Source organism: Stegastes partitus, unplaced genomic scaffold (assembly GCF_000690725.1).
Source record: "Stegastes partitus isolate 25-593 unplaced genomic scaffold, Stegastes_partitus-1.0.2 Scaffold761, whole genome shotgun sequence".
NCBI lineage: Eukaryota > Metazoa > Chordata > Actinopteri > Pomacentridae > Stegastes > Stegastes partitus.
In genome coordinates this window covers 14,051-33,640 of record NW_007578492.1, presented here as the reverse complement: position 1 = coordinate 33,640, position 19,590 = coordinate 14,051, and the positions used below count along the sequence as shown (strand labels likewise).

The 19,590-nt window shown below is 41.2% G+C and overlaps 1 protein-coding gene across 1 annotated transcript; it reads right to left on the bottom strand.

Moving 5' to 3' along the window:
• Positions 1-4,442: 4,442 nt before the first annotated feature.
• On the bottom strand, positions 4,443-19,590 carry LOC103364599 (cholesterol desaturase daf-36). The gene is made up of 7 exons (XM_008291755.1): positions 19,185-19,590; positions 10,980-11,168; positions 9,976-10,154; positions 9,594-9,719; positions 9,238-9,357; positions 6,892-7,068; positions 4,443-5,183 (listed from the first exon to the last, which is right to left on the bottom strand). The coding sequence occupies exons 1-7, from the start codon at positions 19,588-19,590 to the stop codon at positions 5,022-5,024; spliced, it is 1,359 nt and encodes a 452-aa protein (XP_008289977.1). The 3' UTR covers positions 4,443-5,021.

Here is a 19,590-nt window from a genome sequence, read left to right as displayed (position 1 = left end):
TACAGCATTGAAACCTAATTCCTCGTCTGCACTTCAAACATGACAGGCAGTTTTGCTTTTGCTAACTCTAAATTGGAGTTCTTCCAATAGTAATATTTACAGTAGACGACTGCTAGACGAGTCCAAAGGTGAGATTGGAACAACCATGTGATCTGAATCGAAAGATAATAAATGAGGTTAATTAAACAATTGAACACTGGAAGGAATTTGAATGAGCCAAAAAGCAGACGATTATTTAAAATCTTGCTTTAGAGTACATGACAAACAGCTGGCTGACACTTCAGTTAGAGCCATAAACTGCTCAGTCATGTGAGAAGTTTAACAAGTGGTGGAAGACGTATTCAAATCTTTCACTTAAGTCCAAATACCAATTGAAAAATGTAGAAATATTTACTTAGAAATAAAAGATCTGCATAAAGTCTTCTACTTACATAAGCATTAGCAGCTAAAGTGAAAGTTGTTCTTTGGTCCCTCAGACTGACATATATTATTATTATATGCAGTATGTTATTATTTAAGGCGTCATTTGATTATTATTCGTGAATCTTACAGTTGCAGCTCCTGCAGGTGGAGCTTCTTTACTCACAGTTTTACATGCAGAGACAGGAGATAAATCTGAGGTTTTGTCAGACGATTAAAGGGAGAAAAAAGATCTGAAACATAAATCCCTCATCAGTTTCTTCTCTAATGTTTGATTCTTGCTGATCATTTACATTAAAATGAAACCAAGTTAAAGAGAAAGCTGGACCCAGACATGTACAATGTGAACCCGACTGAACTGTCAATAAAGTTGGAAGCGACTGGTTTAATCTTTAACCGTGTGTTGTCTTATAAAAGCTTGTTCTTTGATCCATCGTGTACAATCTTGATCTTAAAAATAAGTAAATAAATGCAGTGGAGTCGAAGCACAAAGTAGCATAAAATGGAAATATTCAAGAACAATATCTCAAATCTGTACAGTACTTGAGTAAATGAACCTTCCACCACCGAGCTCAGCCTTTGTTGAAGAGTATTGACAGCATTATCAGAGGAACTATGGTGTAGAGAAAGCAGCAGAGCAGCACCAGGAATAGCAGCAGGAGGGCCGACATGGAGAAACACAGCGAGTGCAGTCGCATTACTCTCAGGCTTCTAACGAGGCAGGAGGGATACATGCAGCATCCACATATGTTTCTGGGAGTCTGATCCTCCAGCTGGCTCTCCAGAGTCAAGCAGCACAACGACGACGCTGCTGGAACGGCCGGAAGTTCAGGGCCCGGACCCACGACGAAGGCCTCCGCCAGCTGGTGGACGCCGTCGGAGTACGACTCCTCCTGCAGCCGTTGAATCTCCCACTGAGGGAACGGTGTGTTCTGGCGACAGAAGGGGCACTGGAGCCGGCTGGTGTCTTTGGCCCGGCTCATGATGCCGGTCGTGCATCGGTGGCACAGAGCGTGGTTGCAGTTGAGCAAGGTGAGGCGGTGGTCGCCGTGCGGGCCGAACAGCTCGCTGCAGATGGGGCACTCACGGCGGCTGCTGCTGCTGCTGCTGCTGCTGCTGCCGTCGCTGCACAGACTCCTGACACTTCCACTGCAGCCGGCCTGATCCCTGCCAGCCAATTCCAGCTCTTGTGGAACAGATGTCACTCGGTCAGGCCCATCTGTCGCCGGTTGCACGTCTGCTCGGCGATTCCCATCGCGGCTGACCTGGTGTTGAAGCAGAGGCTGTGTGACTGAGTCGCTCTCATCCCCTCGGCTTTCTGCTGCCTTTGTTTTGCATACAACTGCGAGATTAGCCTCCTCTGTTGCCGGCAGCTGATTTTCTTCCAGGGCAACAACACCTTCCTGCTCAGTTTCAAACAGTTTGACTTCAGCCATCCTTCACGGCAAAACAAGGTTCTTGTGTTTGATGCGTGCAGGCTCAGGAAGTTTCCTCATTACACCTACTTCCTGGACCAACTGTTGATGTAATGCCACAGTATAACAAAGGCAACACAGTTCTCCCACACCGCAAACTGAGATAAGAGAAGTATATTCGCAGATAAGCAGTGTGAAGCAATAACGTGAGCCTCAGAGAAGTGCCGCTGGCCAAGTGGTACAGTGAGCATTTCACGATTACGCCCAATTTAACGTGTTAACATATTCAGTGCAACGGAAAGCTTTTGCCAGTTCAGACATGCATGAGCAAGCACATTAGAGCCGAGGAGACAGATTTATCCAGCATATTTAAATAAACATTACATCTGTAGATTAGCCAGTTACAAAAATACATTTCAATATTGAGAAGGAGCAGAGGAGAGCAGCTCATCTGATATTCATAGGAAGTATTGCGTGGTATTTTAAAGTTGTTTTGTCTTCTCCCAACGAGGACCACCTGACAATGACGGGAATTTAAAATGCAACCAGCCCCGTCACCGCAGACAGCTCAACATTGTCGCCTTCGTGCCGTTGTCACATTTCCAAGCAGGCGCAGCGGCATTTAATAAGGCCTCGCAGCGCCGCAGTCATCAGCGATTACATCAGGATCATGTCAACAAGGTGCATCCAGACTAACTAGACAAAAAGAAACGCTTCAACTGCATATTTCTGTCTCTCAGCCGAGCAATAAAAGGAGAACAAATTACTGAGTTTATTTAGGGCAACTTTTATCTAAAGAATCCCAACAAACATTGCTAAAAATGTACAAGGTGTGTTTGTGTTCACATAAATGCAAAAACAGTCGCCTTCAGTTCAGCTTCAGTGTCTCATGAAGGTAAAACAAAGCGTAAAGATGATTTAGTTTCAGGATCGCTCCATCATCACGACACATTAGCGTGTAAACCAACCATTTTTGTGAAAACAATACTTGAACATGTTTCCTCACAAGCCCACAGCCGCTAGAATCAATACTTTCACATTAGCAACGGGTCATTTCACTACATGCAGGTGAAAATGTTAAATCAAAGCTGCACCAAGTGTTTTTATTTTCCAGCCATTTATAGTTTTGGTTCACTCTCAACACTCGAATAGTGTAATTTTCAATCAATTATAAAAGTTACACCAAGTGTTTTATATTGAAATGCATTCTGAGTAGTTCTATGTTCAGCTACATGTGGTTCAGAAAACCTCACTCTGACTTTGGCATCACCATTTTTTTGTTATGTGCTCAAAGATGAGACTTTTCAGTATCGCTTAATTTTCTTTTCACAGATTGTGAATCAAGGACATCCAAATGTCAAGCTTTTCTTTTTAATAGTTCCTGAGATACTGACATCCAAAGAGAAAGAAAAGCAAAACACATGGTAAAATTGGTTGCACTGGAAATTTTAAAAGACTGCAAAAAAATCGGTGGGAAAATATTTGATCTAATAAGCTAAAAATGCAGATATCCTTATAAATATTCATATTTTGTGCTATAAAATTTTCAAGCAAGTCAGAGATTATCGAGCAAACATTGTAGAAGTGTGATGTTTGAGATGAAATGCGTTCCACAACCGGAGATATAAAGAACCGTCTTCAGAAATGAGAACAAGTCTCACTAAAACTGCAGCAGATGATCTAAGCATCAATACTAAAAGAAGAGACACTGAAACAGCCTGAATCCACAGAAGAACTGTGTCATGTTTGCTTAAACAACCAACCTGACAGGTACCTTGAAACTGTCTGCAAGAGTATCTAGCAGAATTATTGTAAAAACAAACAGATGTTCACACCAAATATTGAGTTCATTTATGTTATTTTCTGTTTTTACTGCCCTAGTTCCATCCTCCAGGGCTAAATTTAAAAAAAAAAAAAATTGAAGTGGAATTGCCAACGACTGCAGTTCCACCACTGGCCACTAGAGGCTGCTTCAGGAGCAAGTCAATCCCCGTAGACCCCCATGTTAAATGTCCAACTTCACAGCAGTAGTAAACACATTTACAGCCTGCATTAAAAGTCAGTTTTGATCTCCACAGCTAATTTTGATGTTCACGACAACTGTTCAGGCAGTGAATTATGATGTAATTCACTCATTTAAATTGTATTAAAACCTAAATGTATGCAGAAATAATGGTGCTGTCACTCAAAAATCGCTCTTTTGGGAACCTGTGAGTGACTTCACAAAGGGTTTATCCGTCTTTATGCACAGCCTAAGACATAAAATTAGATTCTAACATGAAAAATTATTTTTAAAAGCATCCTCACTTTACTTTCAGAGTCTAACACCTGAACAGAGCAGCTTCTCCACAAACGAGCAGCAGCTTAATGGTACTAAAGTTCAAATCGACGCCAGCTAAACCACATCAAAAGCTAAAAAAGGTTGGAGTGGTCCTTTAAGCTGTCGTGGCGTTGCGCTGTATCTAGAAGATCAATCAGCTGACTGCTGAGTAACCTGAGATATCAATCAAAAAGCAAACACACCTGCGGCTGAGGCTGAGCCCAAGGTGGTTACACATTAAAGATTTAAAATCAGAGGCCTGAATAATATTTTCAGATAAAGCCAACAAGAGAACGAAAGTGACTCCCAGTCATTGTATTATGAGACACACCTCAGAAGAAACCTTTACACTGACCTCAAAGTAGAGGAATATAATTTATATGAACCCCAATCTCACATGCAGACAGAAAAACATTCACATATCCGCTGAAAACGTCATCGAATCACAACACACAATGCATTCAATCATCTAAATTGTGCAGCGTAAGACGGCTTTGACAATCTAATGGTTCTGTCAGTGATACAACAAGGCAATTCCGGTGCTCTTAGCATCGCTCGCTTAATCAAAAGTTCACATCTATGAACTGAATCCACTCAGTCAGGCACTTGTCTGCTGTATATGAGGCTGGAATAGTCTATTAGTGACTTTTACAAGGCCAAAAAAAGAAAGTTAGAGGGTCAAATAAGGTCAAATGTTAAATGAATGTAGAGTCCCATTACAAGAAAAGCTCAAGCGTCCCTTTCCTCTTGCAATTTATTGCACATGTCGGAACAAAAAGCAATCGTAGACTTCCTCCTCCGACATTAAGGTCAACCCTGACCTGACGTCTTCTCTGCTGAAAGTCTCCGGCTGCAGTTCGGGGAGGTTAGAAGTCCAAAGTGTCGCGCTGGTACTGCAGCCGCGGACTGTTTTCACTGTAGAACTGACTGAACCAGCGCCGGTGCTTCTGGATGGCCGAGTCCTCCTTCACCAGGAGCGGCTTGGCGATGTAGGTCTTGTTGTTCCAGATCATCACGTCGCGCTCAAACTGGATTCAAAACAGGGAAAAGATTGTCAATTATGATTCCAAAAAGGCTACATTGATTTATAATAAGAAACGTGATCTATTATTTATATTTATACCCGATTTATTTCAGCAGATTTGAGCAGATTTTCTCCAAAGCGAGGCTAAGAATTAAATAATCATGACGGCATTTCTGCCTCGCTGCATTGAATTATTCTAATTTATCAGCAGGAGTTTCTGTGTGAAGCGTTGTTGATTAAATGTCACGACTCAGCAGAGACTTGGCATTTCAGTAAAAACTCTCCCCCCCTGAACTTTCCTCTAAAATGAGTTTTCTCTGGAAATGTATTCTTTAAAGAGGCAAAGCATCGTCGTGTTTAATCAAACTGTTCATCTGTGCTTTGGTTGAGCATTCAGATAAACTTTTCTCTTCAGTCAACGTATCATTTCTCCCTTTAGCTAAAACGGCTGCGACTGTGTTTCTTCACCTCACAGTTAATTATCACGTCTAATGAGGACTATTTACACCTTTTCTGTGACTGTGTGATGTCACTTCTGCCGGCAACGAGAAGTCAGAGTGGGAGGCAAATGCACACGTGAACCTCTCAAATTAGGCTAACACTGACTCATAAATTTAACAAGGAACAGTTTTCATGTAGATGTTCGTAAAAAATTAAACATAGGAGCCTGTTGCTGCTAAAAAAAACAGGTTGTTTGAGACTAAAACCACGTGTTGAATATGCTAATAGCACAACTAAAGGCTGAAAGGCTCAAAAGATACACATATGAAGTCATTTGAAAAGGATATATTCAACTTAAATAATCGTCTTTTCTCTTCAGATAGCTCAGGATGATGACAGTGGAGCAGCAGCACAAACCTTCTGGGTTCTAATCATCATTGAACTTCTCCTCGACCAGCTCTGATTTGCTTGAAACTTTCTCCATAAACTACAGATATTTAGAAAATGGTGTCTGTGAAAGTCTAGATTGATATATCAAGTACATCCAAAGATAATGTTTTTTAAAGTTGAACCGCTTTCTGCAGGTTTTTTCACACATGAAATTTGAGGCTGTTGGAAAAACAATATCTCAGGAACTAAACCTGAAATCTTCACTGTTTATTCTCATCATGTCATGAGTTAAACAAAAATAACTTTTTATCCATTTTTGTTAAGTATTTCAAATTTCAAAAGTTTTCTACACGCTTTATTTTGAAATATTGTGGTATGCATTTAAACATGGTTCAGAAAATATCACAAGCTGATTTCTGCATCATCATCCTTTGGTAATATGAGCCTTAAGATGGGGCTCTTCTTCATATTTCAGCTCAACTATAATCAGTAACTAGTTGATTAACATGTCCAATACTGCAGATTCTGAGTCAATGAAATGATGAGAAATAACAGTGAAAATTTCAGGCTTTTATCTTCAATTGTTCCTGAGATATTGTTTTTAAACAGCCTCAAATTCCTAAACACCTGAAAGTGGATCAAAGGGAAATTACAAATGTATGTAAATATGTGCACATAACTTTGAAAAGTTTTGATTTATCAAGCTAAATATCTTACAAATATCTTTATAAACATTCATATATACAGTATATATATGGTACTATACATTTTTCAGGCACATCAGAGATGCTCAAGCAGAAATTGTTTCAAAAGTGTTCATTTGAGTCGGGATGCGAACAATGAAAGACAACGTGATTGTAGAATTGGAGGGTCCACTGCACCTGAATGCACTCTGCCTTCAGGATGAACTTGGGCACCACAGGTGGGATATTTGACTGGTAGAAGATGGTGTGAGAGACACACTGCAGCAGAGGCTCCACTGGAGTCACACAATGCATGATCACGCCTCGGCCCAGAAAACTGTGGTTAAACATCAGGAACACCACTCCTGGACCCACCTGCAACACAGAAACATAACCGCAGCCTGATTCCTCATATATGGAAATACTTATTTTAAAGCTGTCGATTCATAGAACTGTCATGTCTGTTTATGCACGAGTGATTGATTTATCACTTGCATTCATTTGCAATTAAAACAGGGTTTGACCGAGAGGACTATCGGATCCAATAGTCAGCTTTTTAAAAAAATATTAAACTGATATCTAATCAATAAATTGCTTCATTTTCCGCCCTGACTGAGCCTCCTCTGTTCATCTGTAGTCATCAAGCAATGTCACGCCTACGGCACTGTCATACTAGGTATGTGTCAAGAATATTAACCAATCAACATTCATAAAAAGGTTGGAAAGGCTTTTAAAGCTGTAGTAGGCAAAAATCTGGGACAAACAAAACAAAACCAAAAAACGGATAGAATTTGAAAACATACAGTCAGCCCCATTACATTTTCTATCTGAATTTGAATATCTGGAATTAATATTATAAATAACATTTCACCAGTCATAATTACACTGTGTCTAAACAGTATTTTACTTCAGATATCCTCAATGTCATTCCAACCAGTCAAAATGGCAAATACAAAAATCTGTAATTCAGTTTGGACTGGTCAAGACAATAGGTGCAGATATCTCAAACATCATTAGAAATAAATTGAAGATAGGATAAAGATAAGACTCATTTTTCCCCAAACAAATTATTGTGCCAGATATTGCTCGGAAATAAACAATGACATAACATGAGTATGATATACATTACTGCAATAAACAATAAGACTGGAATAGAGAAGTACTAAACTGCTTATTCAAGACTTCCCATCAGATATCAGCCCAACAAAGCATTTGAACAACGTTAGCAGAAGTAATGGCAGCTCCTGTGATGGAAAAGACTGTAAGAAATAGAAAGAGCTCATCGCCAAAGAGTTTGTGCAGAACGAGAGCTTCTCTCATTACAGACTTGTGGCGTAAATTTCATTAGAATTTCAATTTCAGGCAACTCTGGCTTGTCATGTGCGTTTACATTTGATTCAAAAATCTTCCCACACCTGGCCAGAATTCCTGTTTAAGGTAACTACTGGGATCTTTCTGCGTGGAGTTTGCATGTTCTCCCCGTGCAGCGTGGGTTCTCTCCGGGTTCTCCGGCTTCCTCCCACAGTCCAAAAACATGTTGAGGTTAATTGGTGATTCTAAATTGTTTGTAGGTGTGAATGTGAGTGTGCTTGGTTGTCTGTCTCTAAGTGTAGCCCTGTGATAGACTGGTGACCTGTCCAGGGTGTCCCCTGCCTTCACCCTGAGTCAGCTGGGATAGACTCCAGCCCCCCGTGACCCTAGTGAGGATTAAGTGATGTATAGATAATGGATGGTAACTACAGTCATTCTGACTTGTTCAATCTTAATTTTAGATACTTCAAAAGGACAATAGTAGATATGCTGCACTTCAGGGGAAATAAAGATGTCTTAAAAACCAAATTAAAATAGTCAGAATTAAACTGTAGATATCTGAAAATAGTCATAATTCAGCTACAGATGTGCAGATTTGTAAGACATCTGCAAAAAGAACCCATATACACAAAAATAACAATAATAACAATGTCTGAAAAAGTTCTTTGTGACTACAATGAGCTAAACTACAAATACCTGTGATGCATATGCAGTCTGACTATTAAACTGACCAGATATGCATTTAATAGCGTATTAAATGTGACTTGTTGATCAGAAGTAAATGTCAATTGTTTAGAAAATGTCATTTACATGCATCATTATGCCCAATAAAGCTACATATTGCACATTCCTGCCTTCATTATAGGAACCGTATCATTGCCTGCAACGTCGTGTCCCTCTGCAGTTCTTTGCGACTCGTTAACCTGCTTAGATCATTAATGGTTTCAGGATGCATGTATGCACAGTCTGCACTGTGTTTGCCCAGCTACACACTGTTGGATTTTTTGCATCCACAAACAGTGTTTCTGTCCCATAAGAATACCGATCAGGCTGCTTCTGTTACAACAAACACTCCTTTCGGCTCTGCTCTGTTTAAAGCAGACAGTGAAGAAGCCATCTCAGTGTTTACTTCTTATTTAACACTTAGAGAGACACGGTTCTGAACCCTGTCAACATGGATTAAATCTTTTCATTTTATTTGAACTAAGAATTGAATTATTGACTTTTCTGCACCTGTCTGGCCACGACATCGACATCCAGTAGCGACCAGTGGTATCCAAAGATGGTCAGCGCATGTTTCACCAGCATCTGGGAACAATGTTTGTTGGGCTCCGACTCTGGTATCCACTGAGCCTTAAATAGACACAGAGAAAACACACAGACATTCAGACAGAAATACATGGAGTACTAAGAGTATGACGCTCCCAATATTCATCCAGTGTTTGTCGAGATATTCCACTCATGGCCAAAAGGGGTGGACCAACAAACATTCCTTCAGCTGGGGGGATATCTGCTTGTTTGTTTGGGAAATTCATCCTTCAAGGTGCTCAGATTTAAGACGATTTGACTGAAACTTTGCAAGATGTTACCTTCCAGTCATGTCGCAAAAACTGCCATGTTTTGCTGTTGGTGTATCGCAGATCTACTCCACTGAGCATGCCCGGAGTGTGCAGGTGAGCCAGGTGAGCCACGTCGGCTGCATTTTCAGGAATTTCCTACACCGAAGAGAAAACACCATTTTTCGTGAATTTGCTTGAAAAATAAAAAGTTTCAGCCGGCAGAGTTGTATTTACAGTATGTGCAAGTACAGAAAGCAGATCTGAGGACTCAAAGTAACCAGTTGAAGGGCGCTGAGGGAAGAGCCTCCTTTGTACTAAACAATCATACTGATCACAAACAATAAGAAAACGGTTTCATCTTCAATGAAGCGCCTTCATGCTGCGAACATAACAACACACATTGCGCAGCCACCTGTATGTGCGAGTTGATGAAGTGCTCGGTTCTCCCTCGATACACCCACTCTCCCCTCGTGACCTCCTGCTGCTCTGGCATCTTCCACTGAGGTTCTTCTCCATCGCAGTGGAACCAGACCAGGATCTGCTTGTTGACCTCGCAGCTGGGCCAGCAGCGCACTTTGGCAAACTCTGGCACTGAGAACAAACAAATCTAAATCACTGCCTCTTAACATGTAACCAACAAAGAATCCTTTACTGTTGAATTGTAATTCTAATTCATAATAATATCACTTCATCTCAGCGACTAAGCATATTCATGCTCCCCAGAGGCTGAAACATCTCCACTCGGTCTGCTTCCCCTTTGGTGCCACCCTCTGGACAAAATTACTGACTTTGTACACAAACTAATTTGCACAATATTTGCTCTAAATATTCATGTTTAATGAATATTGCAGCTTTTGTGGACCTCGAGCAAGATTTTGCTGCTCATTTTTAAATAAAAAAAAAAAAAAAATCAAAGAGTCCAATTATTTGCATTATTCATCAGATAATGAATAATGTGTAAGAGCTTTGTTTTTATAAGTTGTGAATTATTCCAGAGCACTGAGACTTTAAGGGTGTTTTCCACTGCAGGAACTTGCGTTTTAGGGCAGCCTGAACCTTTGTGCACAAGAACCGACTACGTAGAACCTCAGGAGAGAAAACAGTAGCTACTTCAGGGAAAGGACTTCTGTAAAGCTTCATGCTGATTGGTTAAACAGAACCAATGACATCGACATCCACAAGATCACAGTCGTCTTTAAGGCTAACATAGCAAATCCTACATTGTTCTAGTTCCTACAAAGAAATGGAGTTCCATCCAGTAAGTGCTATTTGTTGTTGTATTAATACTTCTGGAGTTGACATCACATTGGAATCTGTCAGATAAACCACAATGGAAACACAAGAAGGCTGAAAGGACCTGGAAACTAAAGACGCCTTCAGCAGCAGAGTTTTCCAGGCGTCACATTCAGTTCGTACCTTTGTCTGAATAGGGAACCTTCACACACTTGCCGTCACTCCCCTGAAATCGCCACCCATGAAACGGGCACTCGATGCAGCCTCCAAACACCCGTCCTCCCACGGCCAGGTTGGCGCCCAGGTGAGGGCAGTAGGCGTCCAGCACGCAGGCCTTCCCATCCTCACCCCGAAACACTGCCAGCTGCTCACCTGGCAGGTCAATTACAGCAGAGACAGATCTTTAAAAGCTGGTCTTAAATGAGCTGCCAGTACTGAATACACTGGGTCAGAGTGTTGGATTCAACAGTTTTGGTTGCTACAGAAATGGATAAAATGTGGATTAACTTTACATTTTATATAAACAAGAAAAACTGCCCAAAATGTGTATATTCATGCAAGCTGAAAACAGAAATATTTCTAGAGAACAGTGTTCACGCTGTGCCAAACTTCACTTTTACAAAAGCAGGTGTTTGTTAAAGTAGATTTTGTTTTTTTCCATGAGTTTAGCACCATTTAAATTTTCCTAAACCGCTTGAACATTTACAGGAAATAAGGCAATTGCAGTAAAAAAAAAAAAAGATGGACGTTTGTGTATAAGAGGCAGAGCTGAACAATCTGGGAAAATACTCAGTTAGGATGGTTTTTTTTTGAGATTGTGATTTTGTTGTGTAATAGATTAAGAACACAAAAATGTCACCGAATATGTAAAATCATTGACATAATCGAGACTTTGGGTCAGATGCTCATGCATAAAGACAAATTCTTTGTCAGTATTGTACATTGTCTGTACACATTCTATCTTGTTTTTCCGGTGGTTTTATTTTTTTTTATTTTTTTCTAGTGCTGAGTAGTGAGTCCATTGGTTCTTCTTCTGGTCCAAAAGATTTCATTGCATAGTTGACTGTGTGTTAACCTGCATGTGACAAATAACCAAGTCCTAATCAGACGTGTTTCATAGGATTATTGTAACTGCAGTTTTAAAATTGCAATTTCAATTTGGAATTAATTAACTGTTCATCCCTAACAGGGGGTTGGATCTGCATGACATTCTACCATAGTAGTTTGGTTTTTTTAATAGTACCACTGTGGGGAAATTAATTCAAATTATATTGGCTTCAAACAGTAATTTCACTGTTTATTTTATCACCTTGATCCTGCTGCTTGTCTTTTTTGACTGATGAGTAACACACGTTTAAAGTGACTCTTCTGGTCCAGACTGTGGTCTAATTAAAGCTCCTTCAGTCGGGGTTCTAGGAAACCCCTACATATGCAGCAGGTGCAGACTGAGTTCAGACATGAGGATGTTGACCTACTGTATCTGGCTTGACTTTCAGCTGTAGTCACTCCCTGCAGAGTTTAGCGCAGACGGTGGTTAACTGCTGAGCCAGTTCTCCCGGCGCAGGGTCACTGTTACGGTGGCCGATGGGGGCAAATGTGCATGTACACAAATGAGCTGCTTATATATGAATGTGTTGCATGAACAGAAACGAGCTGCAAAAAGAAAACGCTGCATATCCAGTCACACAACGGTGGTGTCACAGGCCTCTAGGGGCAGTTTTTAAGTCTTTAGCTTCTCAGTCACTGTGATTATATGGGTGCTAAAGTGGTGTTTTACTACCTTCTGCCTGTGTTCTCTCTGTTATTTATGTTTATCCATGGAGACGAGAGAATACCTTTTCATACAGCTTTTCCCTCAACTACCATTGCTTGTCTGCCTCACAGGTGAAAAGCTCACTACTGCCCCTAGAGGCCACTGTACAATGTAGACTAACGTTCTAAGAAATCCAAAATAAGACTTGGCCAAATGAGGGGTGACACGGCACTGCATGGGGGAGAAAAGACCCAGCAGGCAGAATTTAATATGTGGTGTAAACGGATGACTGGAGGAAAGCAAGGAGGGCGACTCTGCAGTAATTCATAGCATGACGCAGAACCTGAGCGGAGGCCAGCTTTTGATTCGGGTCAACGCTACGGGGAGAAGTTGAGCTGAAAGGGACTGCAGGGGGAGAAAGTAGAAAATAAATCAGCTGTATATTGACCCTCATGGACAGAAAAGTGTTTGTGTTTTCTCCACAAAAGCAGCTCATGCACTGCTTTATGTTTCCCACATCATCAACCACAGTTCTGCACCGCATTTAAAGTGAACAGGAGCCACAATGGTGCCTAAAGTAAGATAACATATAGAAACATGTGATCAAAATCAATCAAAAACACCCCAAAATACCACTGTTATTATAAAGTTTCTATGTTCTGAGCTTGACCAGTTGTCACAGAAATGCTCACATGTGAGCTCAGTCGCCGCTATCACTTTAATATCGTGCTTCAGTTTGGCTTCAGTCAGCAGATTAAATGGACTCAATCATTAGAACCACAATCCTGATTAGACGTTTCATTTGGTTTGAGCTTGTCAAGTGTGAGGATTTGCTGCTTTTCTCTCTTATATAACTATAAATTAAATATCTTTTGGACTGTTGTTGGCACAAAAACAAGTAATCATTCAGTGTCACCTTGAGCTGTGGAAATTTAGGGATGATCTTCTATATCCAAAAGATAAAATAGCTGATTGGCGAAATAGCTTGTGGATAAATTGGTGGTAAAGAAGACCATTACTTCCTACCACATGCTGTAACCACAGGGGAGTGTCCAAAATCATCCACTCATTCTCTACTACCTATCTAGAGACCACTATATAGTGAACTATGGAGGAAGCTCCTCAGCAAAAATAACAATTTCATGCTCTATTTGAGTTATTTAATGCATTAATTACATCACTGGTGGTCAATTAAACGTATGAGCTCGTTTCTGGCTTTGCTAGTGAACAGACTGGAATTTTTATCATAAATTTATAAGTAAATAAAGAACTTTGTATTACTCTGCTTCCATTAAAAGGTGTTAATATAGATTATTATTTTAGATTTGAATATTCTCTTGCCATAACATATGGACAGTTACACCTATAGAAGGGATATATTCAGTAGAAAATTCATCTTAACATGATATTAAAATAAAAATGTCACCAATCCCTAATTGGCTTCCACAATGGTACATATTTCTTGGTGACCATCGACTAAACGTTACTCTTCATGGTGCCTTGTGGGATATTTTGAGTTCACCATGTAGGATGTAATAATTGTCATTTAGTAGTGCTGTCCAAATAGAAAGTCACAAACAGCCTATGTAGCAAGTGGTGACCGATTTCGGACACGGACCAGGTGTTGCTCTAACTGATGCGTCTTTCACGGGTATAAAACCTTTCATACAGTCCGTTTGTTGATTTGTGGCAGGTGATGAGACGGAAACATGAAAGCTCCACGCGCCCTTTGAAACCTTTTTCAACTCAAATTCAAAAGAACTTCTGTGAAGTGATCAAACAGCATATTAGGACAAAAGAAAACGCATTTAGAAACGTGAAACACACGATTAAAACCAAAGATAGACGAGCATGAAATACACTTTAGGCTGCTGCATATTAAACAGCACGTACATGTGACACATTACTGATCATAGAGAAACCTGGATCAGCTCAACATAAACACTAAATCACAGAGGTCAGCTCGTGCTCAAACGGATCAGTTGAGTATTTATGATGGAACGTGACCTACATGAACAAATCATGGACTGAGGAAGGTTAGAAGGAGGTTTCTCTGCAGATAAACTTTTACAAAACAGCTTTTTTGCCTCTGGAGATCCCAACAATGTGGATTTATCACTGTTTTCTGCCATTTATGGACAAAACTACCAGCTGGCGAATACATCAATCAAGACAATTACTGGCATGTAGTCGTAACCACGGCATCGATCTCCATGACATCTTCACCTCAAACAAGCAGGTAAAAGCTTGTACAAACTGCTTTGTTCCAAATAAAAGCGTTACCAAGCTCCCTAATGCTTCAACCTGCCCCAACAAAGACTTGGCCATTGTGTTTGAAATGTACATACATACCTAAAATACAAAAACCCCTCCGTAATATGAGCTCCTACCTTGGAAACTGTCCTAACAGAGAGAGAGCAACAAAGACAGATGAGCTGGCAACCATGACAGTCGTGGAAAGGTCAGCAAATAAACCAAAAGAACTGAAAATGTGCAATGAAGACAACGCATCATCTGTGTTGAGCCACAGTGTGTTTCAAACCAAAAGGAAGTCTTTGCACAACACATCCGTTTCATGATGCAAGTTTCAGTCAGACTCCTGCAGACTGAAACTCGCAAGACTACATTCATCAGCGCAACGTTTCAGTGCAAGACTGTCATCAGGCAAACTGTTGGGTATAAAGAGAGAAGCCATCTTCAAAAGGAAGCAGCTGTGACTCCGTACTGACTCATAAGGATGTAAAAATATCAAAACATCCCAAAGAACCATACAGAAGATAATTAAAAATATATCAATTCTGTACATTTTTCTGTAGATAAACTAGAGATGGTCTCAAGGAAATACATTACTCTGACATTTCCTTACAGATTTTCACCTTTCTTCGTTGCCATTTTTAATGATATCTAGCAGAGTTCTGTGTTCTGGGGTAGTTCAGGATCATGCATATATGCAACCTGTTAGTCTAGTTCTTTTTGAGAATGCAACAGGCTTTAAGTATTCTTTTTCTAGGACTTTACTCATACAATGCAAGAATCCATCCATCCATCTATTATCTATACTTAATCCTCACTGGGGTCATGGGGGGCTGGAGTCTATCCCAGCTGACTTAGGGTGAAGGCAGGGGACACCCTGGACAGGTCACCAGTCTATCACAGGGCTACACTTAGAGACAGACAACCAAGCACACTCACACTCACACCTACGGACAATTTAGAATCACCAATTAACCTCAACATGTTTTTGGACCAGAGAGAACCCACGCTGCACGGGGAGAACATGCAAACTCCACGCAGAAAGATCCCGGTGCCCCATCAGGACGCAAACCGATGACCTTCTTGCTGCGAGGCAACAGTGCTACCAACTGCGCCACTCTGCAGCCCCGATGCAAGAATGTTTGTGCTATTTATGAAAGTCATTTTCGTCGTGCTAATAAATGTATTTTTGCACGTTAGACAGTGTGCATGAGTCTGCTTGGAGACTGACTACGATTAAACTTTTTTTTTAAAAGTCATCCTCAGCATTCACACTGGCTGGTTGACAGCATGGACGGATTAACCTCCCACTAGAGGCCTCTTCTTAACTCCACCACACACCCAAAAACCAACAAGTGGCTTGGTTAAAAAGTAAACTATTTAATAAATGAAACATTTTAAAGCAAAAACTGTCTTTTTACCAGTTTTCCCAAAAGTGGAAATCTGGTTATATATTGATTAATAACCCTCTGGAGTCGATGAAGTGCTGCTTTGCCACCAAAGCTAAAACCAGAGTGAACCTGGATATGAAGGCAAAAAAACGACAAAGTCAGGATTCAAAAGCAAAAGCCGCAAAATGGGCTGTATTTTTTTGTTTACAGTGGCCAAAGTGACATGCCCTCCAGACGTGTCCTGTCGTGCTCCCTGTGCAACCAGGTCACCTTGGCACAAGTAGCCACATTCATACAAACATTTTTTATTGTAGCCTCAAGCTCTTCAGTGTTCTCCATTAGTGCTGCCTGTTAGACCAACGGGGAGAACTGCAGTCAGATGTGAACAACAAAAGTCCAAAAAAAAAAGCCTCCATAATGTGAACTGGACAGACAGGAGGGCTTCCACACAGCACACTCTGGTAAAACTGTGCAGAGGAGTGTAAAGCAGTATAAATCTTGTCTCACATCAAAACAGAACGAAGAACACACAGGTGGAGCGAATCGATCTTTCACTGCTACTCTGCAAAAACACTGAACCGGTCCAGAGTTCTGTCAGATTCTGCACTGTCTTCCGTGCTCTCTAATGAACTCTGACTGCTGAGCTCGGTGCTAAGCCTCTCTGCAGGTCATGTAGTGGTGCCTGATGCTCCACAGCCTCCACAGGTTACCGGAGGTGTGAATGTTTCCAAAGTCGAAGCCTGAGAAAGGACACACTGTGGAAGTGTTGCTGTCGGCCTGCAGCTGCACACAAACTGTTTTTAAAAGTGAGCATTACATTAGAAAACATGTAAATACTGTGACTAGGACTGACAGTGTGAGGAGTTTGATATTCCTGTCTGCCTGCAGAAACTGTTTTGCAGAATTACAGCTGAGAAAATGAAAACATTTTGTGTGCTTGTGCCGCCTTTTATTACATTGTAAATATTTGCTTTGTGAGGAGATGAGGCCGTCGGTCTCTCTGCAGGCCAAATCTGTTCTGAAGTACAATGACGCTTTGGATAAAAATAGATGGAAGGACGTTTCTAGATAAAAATGCTCATGTTCTTTCCAGTTTGCCAATATGTGGGGGGACAATTTTCAGGAGGCAAAAATCTTTTTCTCTATCATCTTTGTGATCATATAACCAGACATAGATTCATTTGATATCACTGCAGTTTACCTTCAGATGCACATAGCCCGGTTATATCCTGCAGGCATTATTATAGAAGGAGACCAGGCAATCCAAAAAATAAGAAAATATGTCTGTCAAGGCTGCAATTTAGGATATACGGTATGTGATGTAGGGTTTACACTGGGGTCATTAGTTTTTACTAATACTTATGTGACAATCACTTTAGAGACCGTCTTGTGCTCTAAAATGTCCCAAGACATGTTTTAATGGTTTACATCTGCAATACAACAAATAGCACACTGTATTCACTTGTCCATCCATCCATCTGTTATCTATACACCGCCTAATCCTCACTAGGGTCATGGGGGGCTGGAGTCTATCCCAGCTGACTCAGGGTGAAGGCAGGGGACACCCTGGACAGGTCACCAGTCTATCACAGGGCTACACTTAGAGACAGACAACCAAGATGCTCACATTCACACCTACGGACAATTTAGAATCACCAATTAACCTCAGCATGTTTTTGGACCGTGTGGGAGGAAGCCGGACAACCCGGAGAGAACCCACGCTGCACAGAGAGAACATGCAAACTCCACACAGAAAGATCCCGGTGCCCCCACCGGGACGCGAACCGGTGACCTTCATGCTGCGAGGCAACAGTGCTGTACTCACTTGTAAAAACCAAAATGTGTTTGTAGGGAATCCTTAGATTTGTTGCATTTTCACGCATACTTTCTTGGGTTTCTTTGGTCCTAAATTAGCCAAGTTAATCTCCGTATTATTATTACTGTGGGGTCTTGGCCTTAATATTTAATATAATTAGGAAAAATGGTGTCCTATGTAGTTTTTGTAGGGGTTTTCTCCTTAATATTTAATTATTCAGGTAATTTAACACCATAAATAACACTGCAGTGTTTAAACCTGTCATGTTAATTTGACACAATAGTTGTATTTTTCAGCTTGAAAGCGCTTTGGAACCATGGCTGTTTCTTTAAATGCTCCATATAAAACATATAAAACAGTAATGATAATGATCTTGACTATAAAATAATCAGTTGTGGAAAAAAATTGCAATTAGATATTTACTCTAAATCAATCAGCCCTTCTTTTAGTTAAGAAAATGATGCAGAACAAAATGAGTAAACGGGAGATTTGGGCGTCTTTGGGAGCTTAATCCAGCCGCATTGATTGAGTTCTCATCGTGGTCAGAGACAATCATTGCTGCAGAGACTTCCTGCAATAAAACCTGCCTGAACTCCAACCGTCAGGTCAAAGTCTGCTTTATAACATTTGAAAAACAAATGAGACAAAATATGTCCAAAAACAACTTAAAGAAACACATCCATGCTTGGGATCAGACCACATCTGACCGTCTTTCAACATTTGAACCCAATGACCTCGTAAAGTCCACAGTAACCAGGAAGAAGCAACACCTAGTTACTGTCCAGCAAACTTTCTCGTACATAACAAAGGGACTCCCACACCACACACAGTCTGCTGCAAATAAGAACAAGTCCGGCTCTCCTTCAGCATCACCTGGTGGTCCCCAACCTCACCTGTCTTCATCAAACATCCAGTTTAAAATGACTTTTTAGTGCTAAAATGATGCTTGCTGAAGCTCAAGTAAAGAGACTTAAGTTGCCACTTCCATGTCCTGAGATTTAAGTTTCTTCTACTCAGTCAGAAATAAAGGGACATCTTACTGAATTCACCATCCATCACCAACAACCCACCATGTCTGTCCAGCTTTAACCATTTACGCATCATACAGGCCCAACTATGGAGACACGGAAGTCTGTTACTGTATAGAGTAATGCAACCACCACTGTGTATCATACCTAGAATAAAGACATTTTTGACCTCGCCCCTCTCCAGCATGTGCGAGTCCAGCACTCGGTACCAGCCGTTTGGATAAACCGGAGGCAGCTCTCCGACTTTCCTCCTGCGGCGCACCTCGTTGGCCGCCTGCGCTCTGCTGCGCCCGTCCTCGGCGACGTACCCCACATCCTCAGGCGCCTTCAGCAGCTCCAGGGGACAGAAGAGCAGCCGGTAGAGAAACTTTAAGACGAGGAAACAAAGTGCGGCGAGGATGCAGAGGACAGCCCGCCCTGCAGCCTCCTGCAGCCCGGATTGGCTCCATGTGGACTCCCCGCTGCGTCCTGCGTCCAGCGGGTCTCTGCCCTGACTGAGCAGCATGGCACCGACCCCGACACCGATGACGGTAACCGCCTTCAGACTGGACAT

Coding starts and splice junctions, on each gene's coding strand:
- LOC103364599 (XM_008291755.1), bottom strand. CDS start 19,590: ATGTCCAGTCTGAAGGCGGTTACCGTCATCGGTGTCGGGGTCGGTGCC. Junction 10,155..10,979: donor GGTTCCCTATTCAGACAAAG/GTACGAACTGAA, acceptor GTTTGTTCTCAG/TGCCAGAGTTTGCCAAAGTG. Junction 7,069..9,237: donor TCGATGTCGTGGCCAGACAG/GTGCAGAAAAGT, acceptor TCTGTGTTGCAG/GTGGGTCCAGGAGTGGTGTT.